We start from the raw sequence: 27496 nt of genomic DNA on the forward strand, positions 1-27496 counted from the left end.
TGGACCTGAAGTTGGGCAGCGGGACTGGAGCTGGGGGGAGAGGCTGGAGATGCTCGCCCATTAGGAGAACCTGTTTTGGGGGTGGAGCCAGACCCCAAATGCTCAGAAAGGGGCAAATCTGCACTTCAGAACCACTGAACCACCGTGCCTTCAGGTGATATTGCCTGGGGCAGGGGTGGGGCACGGGACCTGGGTGGGGGAGGGGCATGTGCAGATGTCTAGCTGGGTTCCTGGCTTCTCCGAGTGGCACTGATGGGTGAGGTGGCCCGGTGGGACAAGGTGGCGGGCTCTGAGTGTGCCGGGGGCTTGTCTTCATTATGACTTTTCACACCCACCTCACAGGTCCTCCCACCCCTTCCTCCCACCATGGATCATTCCTCATTCAGCGGCGCGCCCCGATTCCTGACCCGGCCTAAGGCCTTTGTGGTGTCGGTGGGTAAGGACGCCACACTGAGCTGCCAGATCGTGGGCAACCCTACGCCGCAGGTGAGCTGGGAGAAGGACCAGCAGCCGGTGGAGGCTGGCGCTCGCTTCCGCCTGGCCCAGGACGACGACCAGTACCGCCTCACTATCCTGGACCTGGCGCTGGGCGACAGCGGGCAGTACGTGTGCCGCGCGCGAAACACCATCGGCGAGGCCTTCGCCGCCGTGGGCCTGCAGGTGAACGCCGAGGCCGCGTGCGCGGAGCAGGCGCCCCATTTCCTGCTGCGGCCCACGTCCATCCGCGTGCGCGAGGGCGCCGAGGCCACCTTCCGCTGCCGCGTGCGCGGCTCGCCGCCCATGGCCGTGAGCTGGAACAAGGACGGGAGGCGCCTGGGCTCGCCGGACGCTCCTCGAGTGAGCGTAGAGGCCAGTGGCGAGGCGAGCGCGCTGCGCATCCAGGCCGCGCGGCCGCGCGACGGCGGCACCTACACGGTGCGCGCCGAGAACCCGCTGGGCACCGCCAGCGCCGCCGCCGCGTTGACGGTGGACGTGGACCCCGACGCAGCAGGCCCGCCCGGCGCCTCCACCGCCGCCCTCCTGGCGCACCTGCAGCGGCGGCGCGAGGCCATGCGGGCCGAGGGGGCCCCTGCCTCGCCGCCTGGCGCTGGCACTCGCACCTGCACAGTGACCGAGGGCAAGCACGCGCGCCTCAGCTGCTATGTGACCGGCGAGCCCAAGCCTGAGACAGTGTGGAAGAAGGATGGGCAGCTGGTGGCCGAGGGCCGGCGACACCTGGTGTACGAGGATGCACAGGAAAACTTTGTGCTCAAGATCCTCTTCTGCAAGCAGTCAGACCATGGCCTCTACACGTGTACAGCGTCCAACCTCGTGGGCCAGACCTACAGCTCTGTGCTGGTCGTTGTGCGAGGTGAGCTGGGTGCCTGTCCCGCACACCTGCCAAAGTCACTGCCGGGAACGCAAGCTAGGTTCCTCCCTGTCTGTCCAGTAGTGGATTCGGAGTTGGAAGTCCTGGCAGCTCTATCTTTAACCAGCCCGCAAAATGCCTGTCCCCTCAGCCTGTCCCCTGTCTTTGTGAGTCACAAGAGTAAAGAAGAAAGCGCTTTGTTACCAGCACCCCTCCCCGTGGGAGCCCCTCGGAATGCCTGGTAGCTGAGCCTGCCCTGTGCAAACTCTCCCCTGGATGCTCAGGGGTGTGTCTCCCTGACAGAGGGAAGGAGGGCAGGGGTGGGGACAAACCCTTGTGCTTTGGAGTGCTTGGGCCCAGTGGCTGCGTGCAGCCTGAGGTGGCTCTGGGGGCAGTTTGCAGGCTCTCGTCCAGGCCTGGGCAGGTGTGGGCAACACTGTCAGGTTTTGTTGGGAGGCCCCTTTATTCTTCCCTCCTAACACCAGCTTCTGGAGTGCTGGGAGTCCCACCTCCACCCTATTACACATCTCAACCGTGGCAGGATTCTGAACAGGGTGCATGGATCTTCCCGTGCAGGCCCCAGTTTCCTCTTTCTCTGGAGTAAATGCTCCTCCACCTCAGGGGTCCCTGAGGAAGCGACAGGGGGAAGATGCGTGTGGCACCACGGCGGGCCTCCGCCAGCGGGTCTTGGTCCTGCTGTCTTGCCTAGGGCTCTGGAGGACCTGTTCCAGGTGCTGAAGGCTGTAGTTTCACCTGCCTTTATTCTTCTTTCTCCTTCCAGACTGCTTCTATTTGGGGGGAGGGGCTCTTTTCTTTAATTTCTGTCTCCCCTCCCTGCCCCTCTTGCCTTCCCTCTTCAGCTCTCCCACTCACCCCTGCCCTGCAACCCCTCCAACCCCTGTCCGACCTTCCTGCCCCCACCTCAGCACCTACTTGCCCTTAGTTTGCCCTGCCCTGTGCCACTCACCACACTTCAGGTGCCCCCAGCCAAGTACCCCCTTTCTTTCCCTGCCCAGCCACCCTGCCCTGCTCATCATCCTTCTCCCCTCAGAGCCCACAGTGCCCTTCAAGACGAGGCTGCAGGACCTGGAGGTGCAGGAGAAGGGGTCGGCCACGTTTCAGTGCGAGGTGCCGCTGCCGACCACGGAGGCTTTGTGGTACAAGGAAGAGACACGGCTGTGGGCCAGTGCCAAGTACGCCATCGAGGAGGCAGGCACAGAGCGCCGGCTCACCATCCACAATGCTTCCACTGACGATGACGCGGTGTACATCTGCGAGATGGCCGAGGGCAGCCGCACGGTGGCCGAGCTTGCAGTACAAGGTGGGTGGGCAACACGACAGGGGGTCCACGAGACTGGAGGGGGGGCAGGCTGTCCGGTTTGACTAACCTGTGGCTCTGGCCATCCTAGGCAACCTCATCCGAAAGCTCCCGAGAAAGACAGTGGTGCGAGTGGGGGACACTGCCATGTTCTGCGTAGAGCTGGCCAGGCCAGAGGGCCCGATCCACTGGCTTCGGAATCATGAGGAGGTGGTGGCTGGGGGCCGAGTAGCCATCACCACTGAAGGCACATGCCACACGCTGACCATCTCCCAGTGCAGCCTGGAGGATGTGGGTGAGGTGGCCTTTGTGGCTGGAGACTGCCGGACGTCCACCCAGTTCTTGGTGTCAGGTAAGGGCCTGGAGTGCCTCTGCAATGGAAGAGGTGCCCCTTGTCACCATCCATGTTCTGGACCCAGCGCTGGCCCACATGTGCTCAGTAGCTGCAGGAAGGGTGTGGGGTACATTGTGTTCAGGCTGTAGCTCTGGTACCCTCAGACCCACAGCTGTTTGTAGCCATCCCCCACTCTGGGCTCCCTAGGCGTTGACAAAATGGGAGACTTGGTAGCCCCTCATCCTACCAACCAAATTAGAGGTGCAGATTGTTCTAGAAGCACAATGTGTGGTTGCGTGTGTGTGTGTGTGTGGCTGTCTAGCGTGAACATGTCTTCTCTCTGTGGCCTTTGGTATCTACATTGTAGATTGGGCGGTGGTTCCCTCCCACTCCAGCCCTCCCCCACAGGGCTAACTCTTGGCTGGGGGCAAGGGGTGCCCCTCCACAGGGCTCCAGAACCTCAGGAGGGTCACTGTGCCCTGCTTTAGCCACTGTGTAGCCAAGACCCCAGTGCACTGAACTGGAAGGTGTCTGTCCCCAAACCACATGGCCAGCTTATGGTGGCCCTAAGCCCAATGTGGCTCTGAAGCCAGGGTGCCCTTTCTGCTACAACTAGAGAAATGGCCACAGGTTGGGACCAGCGATCATGGGCCTACAGCTTCCCCTCAGGTTGGCCTTCCACCTCGACTGTGGCCATTTCAGACCATCAGAGCAGTGCCCCCTAGGAGGGCTGGAGATTCTGTGCCCCCCTCCCACAGGGTGATCCTGGACCTGGGGTCAGGGAGGGGCTCCCAGTTGGTGACAAGGACATGTGCTCTGCCCAGCCCCCAGGAAGCCACCACCACACACCCCTGAGACCCCTGTGGTGAAGGCCAAGACAGAGAGTTCCGTGACTCTCAGCTGGTCCCCACCACCGCATGGGGACCGCCCTGTCACCATCGATGGCTACGTGGTGGAGAAGAAGCGATTGGGCACCTACACCTGGAGCCGGTGCCATGAGGCCGAGTGGGTAGTGAAACCTGAGCTGACTGTGGACTGTGTGGCTGAGGAGGGGGACTTCCAGTTCCGGGTGTCAGCTGTAAACGGCTTTGGCCAGAGCTCCTACCTTGAGTTCCCGGGGACTGTCCACCTGGGTAAGTATGGAAGGTTCTGTTCCCATTGGCTTCCAGATAATGGCCTGCAGGGCACCTGCTGCTGAATCACCCAGACCTAGAGCATAGCCCAGCCTTGGTGAGGCCACAGTGATTCATGGAGCCTCTTTATTCATGGCAGCGGGCGGGGCGGGGCGGGGGGGAGGTTACCAGGGTCCTGATGCTGGAGCCTCCTCTGTGGGAAGGGGAAGGGACTCTGAGACAGGACTTGAGGCCCCTAGGAACCTATCTGTGTCCACTAGCCCAGGGGACCAGGCTGCACAGCTGCACCCCCCACCTCTGGTGTGTAGAATCCAGAGGGGATCTTGGGTGGCTCTAACTTGTCCCTACTCAGTCCTGAACCCTGCGATCTCTCATGGTTGCCGTGGGCCTGCCTCACGGGCTTCCTGGAGGAGGGGGCACATGGTCCCAGGCTCTGGGGGGGAAGAAGAGGGGAGGCCAGGTGCCCTGCTCCTTCCTGAAGCCCCTACCCTGCAGCACCCCAGCTGGCTGTGAAGACACCTCTGAAGGCAGTGGAGGCGGTGGAGGGCAGTGAGGTGACCTTCTCTGTGGACCTCACTTCGGTCTCTGTGGGTGAATGGTTCCTGGATGGGCAGGCCCTGAAGGCCAGCAACACGTATGTGATCCGCTGTGAGGGCACGCGGCACGTCCTCACCATCCGCTCAGTACCCGCCAGCCTGCATGGTGCTGAGCTCAAGTTCGTGGCCAATGGCATCGAGAACAGTATCCGCATGGAGGTCCGAGGTAGGTGGACCCCAGCCCATGACCCCTGGGGCCTCTCCAAGTTCTATTTCCTCTAAGGGTGGGGGCAGGAGTGGGACCTGAGACCCTAGGCCCAGGGCTCCTGGGGCGTGCTGGTGGGCTGCTGGGTATGTGGCCTGGGCAAGCAGGACCAGATTTGGGGGGGAGGGTATGTGAAGCAGCTTGCCCCGCCTGGGGGGTGTCCCCAGCCACAGGGTATGAGCAGACGAGGGGCTGGGCTCCTGATGACACAGAGGCTCATGTCTCCATCCGTCTGCTCTCCTTTCCCTCCTCCTCCTCCATTCTCTGTCACCTCCACATGCTCTCTCTCCACCTGTGGGGACCCCCAGGGCTGACCATCAAGCATCCAACGGAAGTTCGGGAGGTGCTGGCCCGGCTACATGAGGAGGCACAGCTCCTGGCGGAGCTGTCAGACCAGGCCACGGCTGTAACGTGGCTCAAGGACGGCCAAGCACTGCCCCCAGGCCCCAAGTACAAGGTGCAGGCTTCAGCAGGACAGCGGGCACTGCTGGTGCGGGATGTGGCGCAGGATGACGCTGGCCTGTATGAGTGTGTCAGCCGTGGGGGCCGCATTGCCTACCACCTGTCAGTTCAAGGTGAGTGTGTCCACATGTGTCCACATGTGTTCACGTCCTTCTGGCCACTGCTACAGCTACAGCATTCTGTACCCCAACTCTGGGCAGCCTCTAGGGGTTCAGGGCAATTAGCTGTTATTCTCTGTGGTGGGGTAAGTTAGGGGGCATTTTCACGTGACTGTGGCTCAGGTTACCTCCATTTTGGGTGGGGAAGGGGAAGGCTCAGGTGACTCCATGGGGACAGTGGGGGCATGGGAGGGCGCTCACTCTACCCCATGGAGAGAGTGGGGGCCAGGGCTTTGTTCAGTAGAGGGAGGGACCCTGTGGGGAAGTCCTAACAGTCCGTGGCACTGGGTGGCTGAAAGTCGGCAGCAGGCCCTGTATGAAGGGGACCCTGGGCTGGGCTGAGCCAGGGTTCCACCTGGTCCCAAAGACCTGAGACCCTGCATTTGCTAGTGTGTGGATGTGCTCATAGGCCTGCCCCCCTCCCCATAGCTGCCCTCGCAGGACTCACACCCTTTCTGCACAAGGACTCGGCGGGTGGCTGCGTGGACACAGTGGCCGGGGGTCCGGCCCACTTTGAGTGCGAGACTGCAGAGGCCCATGTGCCCGTGCGCTGGTTCAAGGATGGCTTGGAGCTCGGCCACTCCTGCTCCCACTTCTCGCAGGAGGATGTGGGCACACGGCATCGACTGGTGGCCAACTCAGTCACCAGGCAAGACGAGGGCACCTATTCATGCCGCGTGGGCGAGCACTCAGTGGATTTCCAGCTGCGTGTCTGTGGTAAGTCGGCAACTCTAGGGCTTGGTGGGTGGGGAGAAGGTCTGGGACTTGCAAGGTAGAGATGCCAGGCTCTTCATTGCTCATGTGAATGCTTGGGGTGAGACAGCTGCTTCAATTTGGGAAAAGAAATTACCCACAAAACGAACACCGAGGTGGATGAACAATGCGAAATAAGAAGGAACTGTGAAGTCCTTGTTTTCCTTTTAAAGATCAAAGGAGGCTGAGTGGATCCAAAAGGTGCTGGCAGCATCCTCAGCAGAATAGATTTGGACCTCAGTGACTATGAGGTCCTGGCTCCTTCTAGAAGCCACTAGGGCCTCTTGATGGGTTCTCTGAGTCCTGCTGCACCACCTTGCCCCCAGGAGAGGCTCTGCCAGCCCCCAAGCCGCCCTCTGTACTGCGGCAGCAGTCAGGCCCCCTGTGCTGGAAGGGTGTGCTGCAGTACCTGACCACAAAGGATCTCAGGGGACCCGTGGTTGCTGTGCCTGAGCCTCGTTGTGGCTTCAGGACTCACCACTGTGGGGCCTCTGACTGTTCATCCCTCCCTGTCCCCAGAGCCCCCAGTGGTGTTTGCCAAAGAGCAGTCAGCACACAGAGAGGTGAAGGCCATGATGGGGGCCAGCACCACGCTGAGCTGTGAGGTGGCCCAGGCCCAGACGCAGGTGACGTGGTACAAGGATGGCAAGAAGCTGAGTGGGAGCTCAAAAGTGCGCGTGGAGGCCAAGGGCTGCACTCGGCGGCTGGTGCTGCAGCAGGCAGCGAAGGGGGACAGCGGGGAGTACAGCTGCGAGGCCGGGGGCCAGAGGATCACCTTCTACCTAGATGTCCCAGGTCAGTTCTTTGGTGGCACTAACTTAGCTTTGTGTGTAGGTAATGACTACAGCTGGACACACCCTGGTGATCTTTCCACTGGACCTCACCTCCTTAGCCTTCTATCCTCCATCTCCCATAGCATCCCAGTGGTGGGGTTAGACCGGGCTGGGTGGGCAGAGTGTGAGCAGAAGGGAGAGGTCTTCCTGTACAAGCGGAGTGGTGCTCAGGTTTAGTTCAGTCATGGTTCCCAGCACCAGCCAGAGCCTTCTGGGTGCTCCTCACCAGCCGGGACTTGGGGTCTGCCTTTCAGGTGGAGTCTGAGGTAGACCAGATGTCTCTTACCTATGTCATGTGAATTTCCTACTCCCCACGTCCTGGTAGCTCCCCGATGCCCGCACCCAGCAACACGGGCAGAGACACATTGGAATTTCATTACAACAGAATATGGGAAAGTTCCTGCCACCCAATCTTACTTGCATCCATCTCAAGACTGAACAGTGTGTTAGCCAATTGTAGTTTTTTAGGACACTCCTTGAATGTGGATGTAGAAGTTACTGGATCCTCACTTGTCGCAAAATCTAGAACCATGATTTCTTGCAAGGTCTGTGCAAAAAGTAAACAGAAACCAGAGGATTGGCAGTTGTGTGCCGGGGACCTGTACCTGTCAGGTCTGGAATTCTCTTCCTAAAGTATATCTTGGTTTCTTTTGTATCCTATGTCAGAATCCCCTGGGAGTCTGATGTATAGATTTAGACATGGAGAGGAATAAAATGAGGAGCTTCTCCCACATTGCACGCCTTGTTGAAGACAAGGAACTATAGCGATAGCCCTTGACTGTTGAGTCAGTATTTATGTCATAGTATTTCCTAACGACTCATGTGTATTTGTCCCTGTCTGGTTTGTTCACAGAGATGTCTGTGAACTAACTGTGTTTTCATTTTGTTAGGAGAGTTTTAATCTCAAATCTACTTCCAGGTGCCTCAACGTAACAGTTTGGTGTTATATCTGTGTACAATACCTTGTGGGTGTGTATAGATACAAAAATAAAATCCACCAAACATTTTTAATTGTTACTTTAGGATAATATGACAAATGATTTTGTAGGAGTAAACATGAAAATGTTTCAGAAATTGACCAAATTATTAGAAAACTATATGAAAAGTGACATAAGATTTTGAGAGCTCAAATAATCCTAGAATCCTTTTCAATAAATGGAACCACAATAAAGAGAAGTTCAAATAATCCTTTTCAATAAATGGAACCACAATAAAAAAAAAAGTTCTTATAGGTCAAGATGGCTCCACTGGAAAATTATATGAAATATTCTGTAAGGAAATTATTGCATGCTCATGGAGATCCTTCTAGAGCTAGAGAAGGACATAGAGTTCCTGGTTTAATACGTGGCACCAGCATGACATCTATCACCAACATCTGATAGGGAGAGTTCAAATAATGGGCCAATCCATTATGGAGACCAAGGCCAACATCTGAAGCTAAGTACTATCAAAATGAATGGGCCATGTATTAAGAGGACGATGCAGTATAAAGAAAGTCACGGCCCAGCTGTGTGAGCACCACAAAGGTCAGCAAATCAACATCACTCAGGACATGAGCAGCTTGAAACTAAAATACGAAGCGATCGCCTCATCAGTGTAGAGCTGAGTTTTGATAACATTTAATGTCAGAAATCTAGAAGAAATGTTTATCAATACCTATTCATGCCATAGATTCTTAACCAATTATAAAGAAAATGGTTCGTCCTTCTTCTGATAAATGATACTGAAGGAAAACCAGCTAATCACACTAAGTGACACTTGAAACCTTTGCCTGTGAGAGCAGGGAACAGGCAAGGGGGCTCACAGTCACCACTTTTTGTAAAATGTATAAAAGTGTGAAAAACTGAAGTGAAATTCATATAATATGATTTATGCAAAAGATACATTGTTAAACTTGGTGGGAGGGGAAAAAATATTATGGTGCCCCAAATCCCAATAACAGACACACCACAGAAGAGCAAACAGTAAAGACCGAAAATATAGTCAAGGTCCACCACTTTGTGAGTCATCCAAACCATGGAAGAGACAGGCTCAGGAGGCACAGCTCAGTCCCCTATGAGGCCAGCAGGTGACACACGGAAGGCGGGTGGGAGGTGGAGCCCAGGAACTGTCCCTGGCTGGGTGGGAATGCTCACTGCACATTCAGGAAAGACTTGGTCACCTGGGGAGGGTGTGTGCACCCCTCATGGTTTGAAGTCCCTCTGCTAGAGGGTGTGTGGTCAAGAGAAGTCCTTCATGGTGTCCCCAGCAGAGACTGTCCCTTGGGCAGTGGTCAGTGTGCAGATGAATGAGCTACTTGTGCTGAGAAGGTGCTGGGGCTTCTGCAGGTCACACAGAGCCTTGAGTATTTTCTGGTCCTGCCACCTCCCCGCTCAGTCCTTGCGTCCCGAGTGCCGTTCTCCTGATTTAGAAAATATTTTTGACCCTGTGTGTCCCTCCCTGTCTCCAGAGCCCACGGTGGTGTTTGCCAAGGAGCAGTCGGCACACAGCGAGGTGAAGGCCATTGCCGGGGCCAGTGCCACGCTGAGCTGCGAGGTGGCCCAGGCCCAGACGCAGGTGACGTGGTACAAGGATGGCAAGAAGCTGAGTGGGAGCTCAAAAGTGCGCGTGGAGGCCACGGGCTGCACCCGGAGGCTGGTGCTGCAGCAGGCGGCGAAGGGGGACAGCGGGGAGTACAGCTGCGAGGCCGGGGGCCAGAGGGTCAGCTTCCATCTGGATGTCACAGGTCAGTTGATGAAGCAGAGGTTTGAGCACCCTGGGAGCAGGCCTGGAGACCTGTTTCAGTGTGTGTGCAGGGGCAGCACTCTGCAGCCCCCTCAGGGCCTGTCCAGCTAGTTATTTGGTGTTGAGTAACAAATATCCCTCAAACCTAGAGGCCTGGAACAACAATGGTTACTTCCCGATTCTGTGGGTCAGGTCTCCGTGGGGGTTGCTCCTCTCTGCTTATGTGGTTTTGGTGGGGACAGAAGGAGCCAGCCTGACCTCATTCACGCATCTGATACCCCAATTAGGATGGCTCCTGGGGGTGGGGCTGGTGGGGGTGACAGTTGTCTCTCTTCTGTGATGTTGGCTGGGCTCACTTCTATTTCTGAGACTGTGTGAATACCCTGGGCAGGGGGTTTGGGGCATTTCTATCTAGCACTGGGTGTCCCCTGTCGCCTCTTCTGTTTGGAAGGCAGGTGCTCTCCTTTCTGGGAACCGGAAGAGGTTTTCCCTTAAGCCTCTTGCTAGGTGTGGGTCCCACAGCCATGCCCTGCTCCAGGTAGCCTGGGAGGTGAGCCCCTGACCTTCCTGTCTTGTTAGTGGGACATCGAGACTGGAGGAGGTGGGTCTGTTGAGGGGGCTGTGTGGCAGGTCGGCCCATGCCCACATCAGGGTGGTCACACCCTTCAAGGCTGGCTGTGGAGGGATCAGAGTATGGACAGGGTCAGAGGTCAGTCGTGCCTCTTAGTAGCTGGGCGACCTTGGGCAAGTTGTTAATGTCCTGTCCCCCTGAAATTTACACCCATCTGGGACTTCAGATTGTGGCCTTTTGTGGAAATAGGTCTCTGCAGATGTCCTCACTGGATGATCTCTAGACAAGATGATCTGGATGAGGTGGGCCCTGAATCCAGTGACAGAGGTCCTTATAGAAAAAGGAAGCGAGATTTGAGAGACTCACAGGGAGATGGCCATGTGACAACAGAGGCAGAGATGGGGTGATGTGGCCACAAGCTCAGGGATGCTTGAGGCACCAGCAGCTGGAAGGGGAAGGAAGGACCCTCTCTGGAGCCTGCAGATGGAGCATGGCCCTGTAACATCTTGATCTTGGGCTTCTGGCCTCCAGACCTGCAGAGGATAGATCCCTGTTGTTTTTAGTCCCGGTGTGTGGTCATTTGTTCTAGCCTTCCCGGGGCCTCCTACAATAATCCTCTGTGTCTCAGTGTTCTCCTTTGTGAAGTGGGGTGGTAATAGAGCTTCTAGGGCAGTGCTGAAGGACTGCCCCCTAAGTCCATTCCTGCTGCTCTGCAATGGCATGGGCCACTTCCTGCCACTTCCCTCCAAGGCATTGTGAGTTCTGACCACTGGACTGGGTTCTGGGTATGAGGTAGACAAGGGAAGGGGTCTGAGCTTGCTTGGTGGGCCAGAGATCCAGGCATCAGGCCCTCATGTTGGTCCTGGAGGATGAACCCAAGTGTGTCGGACAGGCAGTACAATAGGAGTTGTGCATGTGTACGGGTGTCCTGAAAGTTCTGGATGGCAGCAGCTGGCTGTGTCTGAGGATTGGGCAGGAAGATGAGCAAGGAAGTGTGTTGGGTTGTTAAAGCCAAGCTTCTTAAACCATGGTTTTTCTTTGGAACACACTACTCTGAAGTGGGACCCAGAGACCTGTGTGTTCACAGGCCCACACGGCTTTGTCAAATTTATGCACAGAGAGGTGATGCTCTTACACCTGGGCCAGAGGCTTCCTTGGGCTACATAGCGAGGGGCTGGAGGCCCACAGGCCTCCAGGGCTTCACCCCAAACTGGTGGTCTTTGCATAGAGTTTTCTTTAAATTGAGGTCTTTAAAATTATTTATTTATTTATTGATGAGAGAGAGAGAGAGAAAGGGAGAGAGATTTGTTGTTCCACTTATTTATGCATTCACTGGTTGATGTTTGTATGTGTCCTGACCATGTAAGTAAAGGTTTTTTGTAGTCTCTCTCTTCTGTTTCATTGATCTGTGTGTCTGTTTTTGTGCCAATACCATCTCACTGTTAAGATTATTACTAGAGGCCCAATGCATGAAGATTTGTGCAAGAATGGGCCTTCCTTCCCCTGGCTGCCGGCACTGCCTTCGCTCCAGCCTGGAGCCGCTTTTCCGCCTTCTCACAAAGCCCAGAGGCCTGGAGCTGCTGGGGCAGTGCAGAACGCCTGCTTCCCACCCCACCCCCGGCCACTCTGTGCCTGCGTATGCAAATTAACCCACCATCTTTGTTGGGTTAATTTGCATACTCGCTCCTGATTGGCTGGTGGTTGTCACGAAGGTACGGTCAGTTTGCATCTTACTTTTTTATTAGTGTAGATAGCTTTGTAGTATAGTTTGAAATCAAGAAGTGTGATACCTCCAACTTTGTTCTTCTTTCTCATTCATGGTTAGCTATTCATAGTCTTTTGTGATTCCATATAAATTTTAGGATTATTCTAGTTCTGAGAAGAATGTCATTGGTATTTTGATAGGAATTGCATTGAATCTGCATGGTTATTTTAACAATACTAGAGGGCCTGTGCACAAAATTCGTGCACTTGGGAGGGAGGCGTCCCTCAGCCCAGCCTGCGCCCTCTCACAGTCCAGGAGCCCTCTGGGGATGTCCGACTGATGGCTTGGGCCTAAGCCATCAGTCGGACATCGTTAGCACTGCCATGGAGGCAGGAGAGGTTCCCTGCCTTCTGTGAGCCTGGCTTCTGGCTGAGCAGCACTCCCCCTGCGGGAGCACACTGACCACCAGGGGACAGTTCCTGCAGTGTATGCCCCTGGTGGTCAGTGTGTGTCATAGTGACCAGTCGTTCCCCAGTTTGTTTGATTTGCATATTAGCCTTTTATTATATAGGATTAATCCTTCCTATCCATGAGCATGTCTTCAATTTCTTTCTTCAATGTCTTATAGTTTTCAGAGTACAGGTCTTTCACCACTTTGGTATTTATTCCTAGGTATTTTATTTATTTATTTTTTGATGCAGTTGTAAATGGGATTGGTTGCTTAATTTTTTCGTCTGTTTGTATATGAATGTAATGGATATCTGTATATGAACTTTATATCCTGCTACTTTATTGAATTATTTTATTAATTTTACTAGAGGCCCAGTGCACAAATTTGTGCATAGGTGGGGTCCCTCAGCCTGGCCAGCGATTGCGGCCCATCAGGACTGGGTCAACTACAGGGAAGGACCGCGTGAGGTTGGCTGGCTGGGGGGAGGTGCTGCAGGAGGTTGGCTGTGGGACCGCACTGATCACCAGGGAGCAGCTCCTGCATTGAGTGTCTGCCCCTGGTGGTCAATGTGCATCATAGCAACTAGTCGACTGGTCGTTCTGGTCATTTGGTCGTAACGGTTGCTTAGGCTTATATATATATATATTAACTTTTTTGTGGAATCTTTAGGTTTTCTATATATAGTACCATGTCATCTGCAAATTGTGACAGTTTTACTTCTTCCTTTCCAATTTGGATGTCTTTTATTTCTCTTCTTTTTTAAAAAAATATATTCTCATTGATTTCAGAGAGGAAGGGAGAGGGAAAGAGAGACAGAAACACCAACGATGAAAGAGAACCATTGATCGGCAGCCTCCTGCATGACCCCCACAGGGGATCGAGACTGCAACCCAGGCATGTGTCCTTGACCAGAATCAAACCCGGGACCATTTAGTCCATAGGCTGACGCTCTGTCCACTGAGCCAAACTGGCTAGAGCTTTTATTTCTTTATCTTGTTGGATTGCTGTGGCTAGGACTTCAGTACTACCTGTATATATAAAAGGCTAATTTGCTAAGTGTCCAACAGTCCGGGTAATGACGTCACATAGCAGTGCCCGGCTTCCTCTCCCTAGCGACTAGCCTCCGTGGAGTTTCTTCAGCCCAGGAACATGACTTGCTTTATAACCAGGTGGAAACACTTTACTCTGTAACCAAATGTCTGTGAAGCATTTTCCTGTGCCTCATCTCATTTGATACTCACAGAAGTCCTAGAGTAGGTAGATAAGAGACTTGGTGGAATCCTATTTCTTTTCATTAGCTGGAAAATGGAGATTTAGAAAGCTTAGAAACTTGACACAACTGAAAAGAAGTAAGAAATGGTGGACCTTGAGAAACCAAAATGGTGGCATAGGTAAGCACCTAAACTGCTGCCTCGCACAACAATTTCAAAACTACAACTAAACGACAGAATGGACATCATCCAGAACCACAGGAAGGCTGGCTGAGTGGAAATTCTACAACCAGAAGGAAAGAGGAAAGCTCACGGAGAATCAGAGGAGCGGCAAAGGAGGGCTGAGGTACGGAGACGCGCGCAGAGAGGAAGGGCGACTGAGTGCCTGACTGAATTTCTCTGGCGGGAGGGGGAAGGAAGCCCCCAACTGCACTGAACCCTAGTTCCGACTGCACTGAAACCCAGTTCCGGGTGAAACCCCATGGACCCAGGCTCATACAGGGGGAGTCTGGACTGTCAGGTAGAGAGAAAGGCGCACAGAGACTCGGAGACCCGGGGGAGCCGTGGTGGGTCTGGAGGCATGCATGCGCGTGCGAGTGCTCGCAGAGAAAGCTGAATGCGGAGGTTGCGCAGGCATTCCATAGTGGAAGGGAATCGAAAGCTCCTGACTGCACTGAACCCTAGTTCCGACTGCACTGAACCCTAGTTCTGGGCGAGCCCCTGGGGACCCATGCTCTTACAGGGGGAATCTGGACTGTCAGGCGGAAACTCAGGGGAGTTGTGGAAGGCAGAGGTCTGGAGGCCCGCATGCAAGGGCAGAGCTGATGGGAAGCCAAGACTGTCTGCTCCACCCTGAGACTCTGCCCTATCCAAGCTGAGCACAGAGGCTTTTGCAGTTTTGCAAGTCTAATCCTATAAGGCTGTCTCCAGCACTGAACTTCTCCTAGCGTAGACACAGCTGATCCTCACGGCCAACTGGCCTGGAGGTCTATTCCTCCCAGTGATACCAACAACAATCAAGGCTTAACTACAACAAGGCTGTACACACAGTCCACAAAGGGGTGCACCAAGAGTGTCCACCTCAGGTTAACTGGGGAGGCCGATCCACTGGGCCATATAAGAAACCTAGCACACAGAGCTACCCTACCAACTCAGGGAAGCAGTGAAAATGTGGAGGCAAAGAAACAGATCACAAACGGAAGAAATAGAGGAAAACAAACGACTGGATATAGAATTCAAAACCACAGTTATAAGGCTTTTCAAGAATATCCTAGAAAAGGCTGATAAATTTAGCAAGACCCTCGAGGATATGAAAAAGGACCAACTGGGAATTAAACATACACTGACTGAAATAAAAAATATTATACAGAGACCGAACAGCAGACTAGAGGAATGCAAGAATCAAGTCAAAGATTTGAAAAACAAAGAAGCAAAAAACACTCAACCGGAAAAGCAAAAAGAAAAAAGAATCCAAAAAGTTGAAGATAGTGTAAGAAGCCTCTGGGACAACTTCAAGCGTACCAACATCAGAATTATGGGGGTGCCAAAAGAAGACAGAGAGCAAGATACTGAAAACCTATTTGAAGAAAGAATGACTGAAAACTTCCCCCACCTGGTGAAAGAAATAGACTTACAAGTCCAGGAAGTGCACAGAACCCCAAACAAGAGGAATCCAAAGAGGACCACACCAAGACACATCATAATTAAAATGCCAAGGGCAAAAGACAAAGAGAGAATATTAAAAGCAGCAAGACAAAAACAGTTAGTTACCTACAAGGGAGCACCCATACGACTGTCAGCTGATTTCTCAACAGAAACTATGCAGGCCAGATGGGAGTGGCAAGAAATATTCAAAGTGATGAATAGCAAGAACCTACAACCAAGATTACTCTACCTAGCAAAGTTATCATTCAGAATGGAAGGTCAGATAAAGAGCTTCACAGATAAGAAAAAGCTAAAGGAGTTCATCACCACCAAACCAGTATTATATGAAATGCTGAAAGGTATTCATTAAGAAGAGGAAGAAGAAAAAAGTAAAGATAAAAATTATGAACAACAAATACATATCTATCAACAAGTGAACCTAAAAACCAAGTGAATTAAAAATCTGAGGAACAAAATAAACTGGTGAATATAATAGAATTAGGGGCATAGAAAGGGAGTGGACTGATAATTCTCAGGGGGAAAGGGTATGGGGGGTGCAGTAAGAGACTGGACAAAAATTGTACACCTATGGATGAGGACAGTGCGGGGGAGGTAAGGGCAGAAGGTGGGGTGGGAATCGGGTGGAGGGGAGCTATGGGGGGGAAAAGGAGAAACAATTGTAATAATCTGAACAATAAAGATTTATTAAATTAAAAAAAAAAGAAATGGTGGACCTTGAAAATGACGTCAGGTTATCTCACTGCACAGAATATAGTCAAACACTGCTGCAGTTAAATATTTTACCCTTTGTTCTCCCTGCGTAATGTACAATAATAATCTGCTTCATGTTGATATTTACTGCTGTGTTGCTGACAATTACCTGAAAGAGAAGTTGGGGTGCTTCACTGGGCTGGAAAAAGTTTAGCTAAATCAGAAAGCAGGTCTAATTAAGCAAGTTTATTCTACTGTATATCTATAAAAAGCTAAGTTGACTCGCGCATGCGCGATACATATAAATCTCTTGCTGGAGCCAATCACAGGTGTGTGTTTCCATCTGTCATTGTTGATTGTGAATTTGGTTGACACTTCTATTATAGAGTAAGGGTGAATAGTAATATTAAATACTTCTTCTAATTAATTTCCTTTCAGTGTGCACAAATTCGTGCACCAGGCCACTGGTGTTGAATAAAAGTGGTGATAGTGGGCATCCATGTCTTGTTTCTGATCTTAGAGGAAGAGTTTTCAGGTTTTCACCATTGAGTGTGATGTTAGCTGTGGGTTTATCATATAAGGCCTTTATCAAATTGAGGTAAGTTTCTCCTACACACACTTTGTTGAGAGTATTTTGTTTGTTAATCCTCACCCGAGGATATTTTTTCATTGTGGCTAGAACTTCCAGTACTGTATTGAATAAGAGTGCTGAAAGTGGGCATCCCTAACTTGTTTTTGTTCTTAGGGGAAATGCTTTTAGTTTTTGCCCATTGAATATGATGTTGGCTGTAGGTTTGTCATATAGGGCCTTTATTATGTTGAGGTATGATCCCTCTACTCCACTTTGCTGAGAGTTTTTATCAAAAAAAAGGGTGTTGGATTTTGTTGAATGCTTTTTCTATGTTGGTTGATATGATCATGTGATTTTTGTCTTTCACTGTTTATGTGATGTATCACATTTATTGATTTGTGAATGTTTTACCAGACTTGCATTCCTGGAATAAATCCTACTTCCTCATGATGTGTGATCTTTTTTAATATATTGCTGGATCTGATTTGCTAATATTTTGTTGAGGATTTTAGCATCTATGTTCATTAGGGGTATTGGCCTGTAATTCTCTTGATTTGTAGTATCTTTATATGATTGTTGTATTAGGATAATGCTGGTTTCATTAAAAGAGCTTGCAAGTGTTCCTTCCTCTTGGGTTTTTTGAAATAGTTTGAGGAGTATAGGTGTTAGTTCATCTTTGAATCTTTGGTGAAATTCCCCTGTCAAGCCATCTGGATAAAGCTTTTGTTTGCTGGGAGTTTTTTGATGACTGTTTCTATTCCATCAGTTGTTATTGGTCTATTGAGGTTTTCTGATTCTTCCTGATTCAGATTTATAAGATTGTATTTTTCTAGGAATTTGTCCATGTCATCAAGGTTTTCCACCTTGGTGGCATATAGTTGTTCAATCCTTTGTATTTCTGTGGTGTTAGTTGTTACTTCTCCACTTTATTTTCTGATTTTATTTATTTGGGTCCTCTCTCTTTGTTTCTTGAGTCTGACTAGTGATTCATCTATCTTATCTTTTCAAAGAACCAGCACTTGATTTCATTGACCTTTTGTATTGTTTTTTTTCTTTTTAGTCTCTATGTCATTTGTTTCCACTTAAACCTTTATTATTTCCTTCCTTCTACTTACACTGGGTTTTTCTTCTTGTTCTCCTTCTAATTCTTTTAGTTGTAAGGTTAGATAGTTTATTAGAAAATTTTCGTGTGTGTGTGTGTGTGTGTGTGTGTGTGTGTGTGTGTGTGTGTGTGTTTATGTGTTTTGTTTTGTTTTTTAAGGTAGGCTTGTAGTATTATAATCTTGTCTCTCAGGACCACTTTTGCTGTGTCCCACATATTTTGGGTTTCTGTGTGTTCTTTTGTTTCCTGGAAGTTTTTTATTTCTTCCTTGATGTCATTGGTAACCCATTCATTGTTCAATAAGATGCTATTTACCTTCCATGTGTTTGAATATTTTGGAGTGTTTTTATTATATTTGATTTTTAATTTCATTCCATTGTGATCTGAGAAGATGCTTGATATGATTCCAATCTTCTTGAACTTGTAGAGACTTACTTTGTGTTCTAACATGTGGTCTATCTTTGAGAATGACCCATGTGCACTTGAGAAGAATGTATATTCTGCAGCTTTGGGGTGAAATGTTCTGTAAGTGTCAATTAATTACATCTGATCTGTGTCATTTGGGATCCCTGTTTCCTTGTTGATTTTTTTGTCTAGAAGATCTATCCAGTGATGTCAGTGGGGTTTTAAAGTCCCCTACTATGATTGTATTTCTGTTGATCTCTCCCTTTAAGTTCTCAAGAAGTGTGTAATACACACACACACTCACACACACACACACACACACACACACACACTTGGGTGCTTCTATATTGGGTGCATATATGTTTGCCAGGATTATATCCTCTTGTTGTATCGATCCCTTCACTATTATGTAGTGACCTTCATTGTCTTTTGTTATGGCCTTCATTTTGAAATCTATTTCTTCATCTATGAGTATTGCTACCCCAGCTTTTTCTTTCATTTCTATTTGCATGGACGCATTTTTTCCCCATTCCTCCACTTTCATTCTGTATGAGTCTTTGGTTCTGAGGTGGGTCTCTTGGAGACAGAATATAATGATGGGTCATGTTTTCTTATCCAGTCAGCTACCCTTTGTCTTTTGATTGGAACATTTAAGCCATTTACCTTTAAGGTTATTATTGATAGGTTCTTACTTATTTTCATTTTTATTCTTTATGCCTGCCTCCCTCTCTTTCTATTTCTTTTTCTTACACTACTACCTTTAGCAATTTTTGCAGTGCTGGTTTGGTAGTGATAAATGACTTTAGCCTTTTTTTGTCTGAGAAGCTCTTTATTTCACCTTCAATTTTATATATATATATATATATTTTATTAAGGTATTATATGTGTACATATCTTACCATTGCCCCCCCACCCCACTCCCATACATGCCCTCACCCCCCAATGTTTTGCATCCGTTGGTTACTCTTATATGCATGCATATAAGTCTTTCGGTTGATCTCTTATTTCCCCCACCTCTCCCTAACCTTCCCGCTGTAATTTAACAGTCTGTTTGATGCTTTACTGCCTCTGTATCTATCTCTTTGTTCATCAGTTTATAATGTTTTTTATTATCCACAAATGAGTGAGATCATGTGGTATTTTTCTTTCATTGACTGGCTTATGTCACTTAGCATAATCTTCTCTAATTCCATCCAGGTGCCTACAAATGGTAGTAATTTCTTCTTTTTTATGGCAGCATAGTATTCCATTGTGTAGATGTACCATAGTTTTCTGATCCAGTCATCTGCTGACGGGCACCTAGGCTGTTTCCAAATCTTAGCTATTGTAAATTGTGCTGCTATGAACATAGGGGTGCATGTATCCTTTCTGATTGGTGTTTCTAGTTTCTTAGGATATATTCCTAGGAGTGGGATTACTGGGTCAAATGGGAGTTCCATTTTCAGTTTTTTGAGGAAACTCCATACTGTTCTCCACAGTGGCTGCACCAGTCTGCATTCCCACCAGCAGTGCACGAGGGTTCCTTTTTCTCCGCATCCTCACCAACACTTGTTGTTTGTTGATTTGTTGATGATAGCCATTCTGACAGGTGTGAGATGGTATCGCATTGTCGTTTTGATTTGCATCTCTCGGATAATTAGTGACTTTGAGCATGTTTTCATGTGTCTCTTGGCCTTCCTTCTGTCTTCTTTCGAAAAGATTCTATTTAGGTCCATTGCCCATTTTTTTATTGGATCATTTATCTTCCTTTTATTAAGTTGTATAAGCTGCCTGTAGATGTTGGAGATTAAACCTTTATCAGTGATAACATTTGCAAATATGTTCTCCCATACAGTGGGGTTTCTTGTTGCTTTGTTGATGGTTTCTTTTGCTGTGCAAAAGCTTTTTATTTTGATGTCCCATTTGTTTATTTTCTCTTTGGCTTCCATTGCCCCAGGGGGCAGTATCAGTGAAGAAGTTCTTTCGGCATACTTCTGAGATTTTGCTGCCTCTGGATTCCTCTAGTATTTTTATGGTTTCCCGTCTTATGTTTAAGTCCTGTATCCATTTTGAGTTTATTTTTGTGTATGGTGTAAGTTGGTGATCTAGTTTCATTTTTTTGCATGTATCTGTCCAATTTTCCCAACACCATTTATTGAAGAGACTGTCTTGACTCCATTGTATGCTCATGCCTCCTTTGTCAAATATTAATTGCGTATAGTGGTTTGGGTCGATTTCTGGATTTTCTATTCTATTCCATTGGTCTATATGTCTGTTCTTGTGCCAGTACCAGGCTGTTTTGAGAACAGTGGCTTTGTAATACAGCTTTAAATCTGGTATTGAGATCCCTCCTACTTTATTCTTCTTTCTCAGGATTGCTGTGGCTATTCGGGGTCTTTTTTTATTCCAGATGAGTTTTTGGAGAGTTCTTTCTAGGTCTGTGAAATATGCCGTTGGTATTTTAATGGGGAGAGCATTGAATCTATAGATTGCTTTGAGTAGTATGGACATTTTAACGATGTTGATTCTACCAATCCATGAACATGGTATGTTCTTCCATCTGTTTACATCTTCCTCTTTCTCTTTTTTCAGTGTCCTGTAGTTTTCCGCATATAGGTCTTTTACCTCCTTGGTTAAGTTTATTCCTAGGTATCTTAATTTTTTAGTTGCGATGGTAAATGGGATTGCTTTTTTAGTCTCTCTTTCTGTAAGTTCACTATTGGTATATAGAAATGCCATAGGTTTCTTAGCATTAATTTTGTATCCTGCTACATTGCCGAATTCATTTATTAAGTCTGTTAGTTTTTTGATGGAGTCTTTCGGGTTTTTTTATGTACCATATCATGTCATCTGCAAATAAGGACAGCTTTACTTCTTCTTTTCCAATTTGGATGCCTTTCATTTCTTCTTTTTGTCTAATTGCAATGGCTAATACTTCCAGTACTATGTCAAACAGGAGTGGTGAGAGTGGGCATCCCTGTCTTATTCCTGTTCTAGGGGAAATGATTTTAGTTTTTGCCCATTGAGTATGATGTTAGCTGTGGGCTTATCATATATAGCTTTTATTATGTTGAGGTATGATCCTTCTATTCCCACCTTGTAGAGAGTTTTTATCAAGAAAGGGTGTTGGATTTTGTCAAATGCTTTTTCTGCATCAATTGATATGACTGTGATTTTTATTTCTCAATTTGTTTATGTGATGTATCATGTTAATTGATTTGCAGATATTGTACCATTCTTGCATTACTAGGATAAATCCTACTTGGTCATGGTGTATGATCTTTCTGATGTACTCCTGGATCCGATTTGCTAGAATTTTGTTGAGGATTTTGGCATCTACATTCATGAGGGATATTGGCCTGTAATTCTCCTTCATTGTGTTGTCTTTATCTGGTTTTGGTATTAGGGTGATGCTGGCTTCATAGAAGGAGCTTGGAAGTGTTCCTTCCTCTTCAATTTTTTGGAATAGTCTGAGGAGGATAGGTTTTAGTTCTTCCTGGAATGTTTGGTAAAACTCTCCTATGAAGCCGTCTGGCCCTGGGCTTTTGTTTGCCGGAAGCTTTTTGATGACTGCTTCAATTTCTTCGATACTTATGGCATATTGAGCTGTTTAGATTCTTCCTGACTGAATTTTGGAAGGTTACATTTTTCTAGGAATATGTCCATTTCCTCCAGGTTGTCCAGTTTGTAGGAATAGAATTGTTCGTAGTATTTTTAAACAATTCTTTGTATTTCGGCGGGATCTGTTGTTATTTCACCTCTTTCATTTCTGATTTTATTTATTTGGGTCCTTTCTCTTTGCTTCTTGGTGAGCCTGGCTAGAGGTTCATCAATCTTGTTTATCCTTTCAAAGAACCAGCTCTTGGTTTTGTTGATCTTTTGTATTGTTTCTTTGGTCTCTATGTCGTTTATCTCTGCTCTGATCTTTATTATTTCCTTCCTTCAGCTTACACTGGGCTTTTCTTGTTGTTCTCTTTCTAACTCTTTGAGTTGTAGGGTTACATAATTTATTACCATTGTTTCTTGTTTTTTGTAGTAGGCTTGTAGAGCTATGAACTTCCCTCTCAAGACTGCTTCGCTGTGTCCCATAGATTTTGGATTGTAGTGTTTTCATTGTCATTTGTTGCCATGATGTTTTTTATTTCTTCTTTGATCTCTCTGGTAACCCAGTCATTGTTTAAGAGCATGCTGTTTAGTCTCCATGTGTTTGATTTCTTTGGGCTGTTTTTATTTTAGTTGATTTTCAGTTTTATGCCACTGTGGTCTGAGAAGATGCTTGATATGATTTCTATCTTCTTGAATTTGAAGAGACTTTGCCTATGTCCCAACATATGGTCTATCTTTGAAAATGACCCATGTGCACTTGAGAAGAATGTATATTCTGTGGCTTTGGGGTGAAATGTTCTGAAGATGTCAATTAATTCCATCTGGTCTAGTGAGTCATTTAGGATTGATGTTTCTTTGCTGATTTTTTGTTTAGAGGATTTGTCCAATGTTGATAGTGGGGTATTAAAGTCTCCTACTATGATTGTATTGCTGTCAATCTCTCCCTTGATATCCTCCAGGAGATTTTTTATGTATTTGGGTGCTCCTGTATTGGGTGCATATATGTTTACCAGAGTTATTTCTTCTTGTTGGATTGCTCCCTTTAGTATTATGAAGTGGCCTTCCTTATCTCTTGTTATGTCCTTCACTTTGAGATCTAATTTGTCAGATATAAGTATTGCTACTCCAGCTTTTTTTTTTCATTTCCATTCTCCTGGAAGACCTTTTTCCATCCCTTCACCCTCTGTCTGTGTGTGTCTTTTTTTCTGAGGTGGGTTTCTTGTAGACAGCAGATATATGGGTCTTGTTTTCTTATCTAATACGTTACCCTATGTCTTTTGATTGGGGCATTTAATCCATTTACATTTAAAGTTATTATTGATAGGTACTTATTTGTCGCCAGTTTTATTCTTTACCCCTATGTTCCTTCTTCGCTCCCTATTTCTTTTTTTTACAGCAGACCCTTTAGCATTTCTTACATTGCTGGTTTGCTGGTAATAAATTCCCTTAGTCCTTTTTTGTCCTGATTTCACCTTCAATTTTGATTTTTAGCCTTGCTGGGTACAGTATTCTTGGATTCAGACCCTTCCTTTGCATGACTTTGTATATTTTATTCCATTCCCTTCTGGCCTGATGAGTTTTTGTTGAGAAATCAGTTGCTAGTCTGATGGGGGTTCCTTTGTATGTAACTTTCTGTCTCTCTCTTGCTGCTTTTAAGATTCTTATCTTGTCATTGGTGTTTGCAAATTTAATTATAATGTGCCTTGGCGTCGGTCTTCTGGGGTTCATTTTGCTTGGGACTCTGTGAGCTTCTTGGATTTGTGTGGGTTTTTTCTTCCATATATCAGGGAAGTTTTCTGTCATTATTTCTTCAAACAGGTTTTCTATTCCTTGCTCAGTTTCCTTTCCTTCTGGAACCCCTATTATGCGGATGTTGTTTTGTTTCGTGTTGTCCCAAAGTTCCCTTAGGCTCTCCTCCTGCTTTTTAATTTTTTTTTCTAGAAGCTGCTCTACTTGGGTATTTTTTCCCATCTTGTCTTCTAGCTCACTAATGCGGTCCTCTGCTTCTTCTAGTCTACTCTTGATGCTTTCTATTGAGTTCTTTACAGCAGCGATGTCATTTTTCATTTCTTCTTGGTTCTTCTTCATTTCCTCTTGGTTCTTACTCATATTGTTGAATTTGTCTTCCATTCTTTTCAGCCACCTTATGACCATTTCTCTGAATTCTTTCTCTGGAAGGTTACTTGCCTCCATTTTGTTTACTTTTTTTTCTGGTGATGCCTGCTTTTCATTCATATGCGGGCTGTTTCTTTGTCTCCCCATGGTGTCTCTTCTCCGAATGTCTGGTTATGTAGTTCTCTCTCTCCTGCGTTGATTTAAAGGCACAAAATACAACCAGGTAGAACACACAAGGCACTGAACAGAAATGTATTCACAATATTAATAACCTCCAATAAAGGTGACCACCAGAAAAAGGCACATTAGGGGATAGGAGATGAAGGAGAAGAGGAAAAAGAAAGAAAGAAAAAAAGAAAGAAAAAGGAGTGTCAAAATGAAATTGGGAAAGGGGAAAAAAAAGTAAGAGAGACAAGAAAGAGACTAAGAGAGAAAGGGGAACAAACTATATATATGGGGAGAAAACTCCAATAGAACAACCACTAATCCCAGCAAATGCCAGCAACAAGTACCTGGGGATTAATACAAACTACAACACCAACTAATATCAAGCGAGGCAAGGGAAAACAGAAGCAAAATACAAACAAAAACAAAGCAAACAAACAAACAAACAAAAAAAGAATAAGCAAAACAATCTCACAAAAAAGCATAAAAATTTGATATAATCAACATTAAAGCAAACAACAGCAAAAGGACAGAGAGAAAGACAATTTTTGGATAGTTAAGACAGCAAAGAGAGAGGTGTGTATGGACTTGGAGCAGGGGATTGTAGATTAGATATATAAGTAGGGTGAAATTTTATCAGGGGGTAAACAGAAAGAATAGGGAAAATCTAAAGCAGGAAAGGGGTAAGATAAACAGCACACCAAAAGGGGAAAGGTTAGGAAGAGAGTGATGGCATAAAGGTAGAGTTGAGATAGAGTAAAACAATGCTAAAGGAAAGATGAAACTAGAATGTAGAACACTAATCCCAAAGTAAAATAAAGGGAAAATAAAATGATACTTAAAAAAAGGTAAAATAGTAGTAGTAATGATACTGATTGAAAATAAAAATGCAGTAATTAAAAAGGTAAAATCAAGGGAGGAAAAAAGAAAAAAAATTAGTTTCTTGAGTAAAAGATGCAAAAAATGAAAAAAAATAAAATAATACATGCAGTAGTGAAGGTCATTCACTTCCTCTATTGTTCTGTTTGACACGCCTGTTTCTCATTCTGGACAGTATTGCAGTTCCCTGCGTTCCACTGCTCCTCAGTGTTGTAAGCCAGTCCTGATTTTTAAGCAGGCGGTGTTTCTTAATTTCTCGTATTCCTTTATTTTTGATTACACAAGAGTCAATTTGTGATTCAGCCCCTGGGTGGCAGTGTTTCTGCATTGACTTCTGGATGTCTTTGGCCTCTCTAGCCTGTATTGACATCCTTCTTTCCCTGTGGCACTCAATACCGGTTTGTGGAACTGGGCTGCCTCAGAGCTGGCTCTCCGATGGTCAATCCCTGCTCTGATCCCCAGGTTCCAGAAAAACACTTTCCCCTGCAGTCTCCCAGGGTGTCCCCAACTGGGTGATCCTATGTATTGGGCTTAGTAATCAGAAGCAAGGATTTGAAGAGGAAAAAGCCCAACTGTGCGAACAATGGGTCTGCGCGCAAGTCTAAGCAGCTGGCACACCTTTGAAATTCTTAGGCTGTCCCTACATGTCAGATCAAAATGGGTTGCTTTTTAGAGATCCCTTCTGTTAGCAGCTCTGAGGACCCACTTCCACATTCACGGATCCCGCCAGCCCCAACAGCCACTGATTTTTCTAGGCACAGACTTCCCTGGTCCTCCAGCTCCCGCAAAATGCGTGTTCCTCTCTCCTGCCGGGACCAGAGATCTCACCTTATCCCAGGCAAAATCTGACCTTTCCTTGGTGGAGTGTAGAGCTCCTCTGAATCCGCGTGTTTGCGCCAATTTGGGACCGGTGTTCTGGGGCTCGCAGCTGTTCCGTGGGTGCCGCAGTTGTGGATTTTCAGGCTTCTGATAAGCTCCACTTTCCCTTTCAAGATGGCGCAGACTCTGCATCCGAGCCCATAGCTCTGGGAGGGGACCCAACTGCAGTGGGGGCTGCCCAGTAAGGGGAACCCCGTCTAGCAGTCCCCCACCTTCTCCTGGAGTTTAGCTGTCCCTTAACTTGCCAACAAACACTCCTCATGCGACCCTCAGCTGTTCTTTCTTTCTGCCAGCTGTTCTTTCTTTCTGCTCCGGGACAAGGCTTGGAACATGTCTGTCTATTCTGCCGCCACTTCCCCCCCTCCCCCCACCCCACACCTTCAATTTTGAATGATAGCATTGCTGGATAGAGTAGTCTTGGATTCAGATACTTGCTTTGTAATACTTTGTATACGTCATGACACTCCCTTCTGGTCTGAAGTGTTTACTGACAGTCTAATGGGAGCTCCCTTGTAGGTTATTTTCTGTATCTCTCTTGATGCCTTTAAGGTTATTTCTTTGTCTTTAACATTTAGCATTTTATTTTTAAATATATTTTTATTGATTTCAGAGAGGAAGGGAGAGGGAGAGAGAGAGAATCATTATTGACTGCTTCCTGCATGCCCCACACTGGGGATGGAGCCAGCAACCCAGGCATGTGCTCTGACTGGGAATTGAACCCTGACCTCCTGGTTCATAGGTCGACACTCAACCACTGAGCCATGCTGGTCAGGCAACGTTTGCCATTTTAATTATGATGTGTCAAGATGTGGGTTCTTTTGGGTTCATCTTGATTGGACTCTCTGTGTTTCCTGAACTTGAGTGACTTTTTCTTTCACCAGGTTAGTGAAGTTTTCTGTTATTATTTCTTCAAACAGGTATTCTATTCCCTGCTCAGATTCTTCATCTTCTGGAACCCCTATGACATAGAAGGGTGCACTGGTGGGGTCCCTCGGCCTGGCCTGTGCCCTCTCGCAATCTGGGACCCCTCAGTGGATGTCGAAGAGCTGGTGTGGCCCGATCCCGCAGGCCAGGCCAAGGGACCCCGCTGGTGCACGAATTCGTGCACTGGGCCTCTAGTACTTTATAAAAAACAAATGGGTCCTAGAATAATGTGATATGAAGTAAAGGAAGTAAGTTAGTGAAAAACAATATCTGATTCCAAGGTTAAGGCTTTGATTACCCTAATGGTGATTGGTGTGCTAGAAGCTGCAGATTGTGTTAGCAGTCCTTTCTATCAGTGCTTGTATGACTAGAATATTATCTGTTCTTGGTGTCATTACATAATAAATTCTCCCTGAAAATACTAATGCTTTGATGTTCAATCCACAAAGTATGCTTTCCTTTGTAAGAATAATTATGAAATCACAGCTGATAAATAGATGCCAGAAACTCAATTGTAACATATACCATCCTGAAAATTATTGAACTGGAAGGCTTCAGATTCTGAGAACTAACCTGTCCTTTGCCTTATGCATCTTCTAAGTGTGAAGTTGCTTGAGTTAAATAAGAAACTGGGCATTATAGTTTTGAGATCCAGAGGTGGGCCCTTATTCAGTTCTAGAAATTTGATTGTCTCTGACCTTGTGCATCCCTCCC

At 47.4% G+C, this 27496-nt stretch overlaps 1 protein-coding gene across 1 annotated transcript in view; it reads left to right on the forward strand.

Moving 5' to 3' along the window:
* Nucleotides 1–366: 366 nt before the first annotated feature.
* The window catches only part of OBSCN (obscurin, cytoskeletal calmodulin and titin-interacting RhoGEF), a gene marked incomplete at its 5' end in the record, with an annotated part of 172327 nt that continues 145197 nt past the window's right edge, over nt 367–27496 (forward strand). Inside the window, 8 exon segments of the mRNA XM_080676888.1 lie at nt 367–1351; nt 2400–2669; nt 2758–3018; nt 3825–4133; nt 4629–4895; nt 5243–5509; nt 5996–6271; nt 9590–9865. Coding sequence (XP_080533014.1) covers nt 367–1351; nt 2400–2669; nt 2758–3018; nt 3825–4133; nt 4629–4895; nt 5243–5509; nt 5996–6271; nt 9590–9865 — 2911 coding nt within the window.

This window comes from Plecotus auritus, assembly GCF_963455305.1.
Source record: "Plecotus auritus genome assembly, chromosome: 6".
In the NCBI taxonomy this organism is placed as follows: Eukaryota; Metazoa; Chordata; class Mammalia; order Chiroptera; family Vespertilionidae; genus Plecotus; species Plecotus auritus.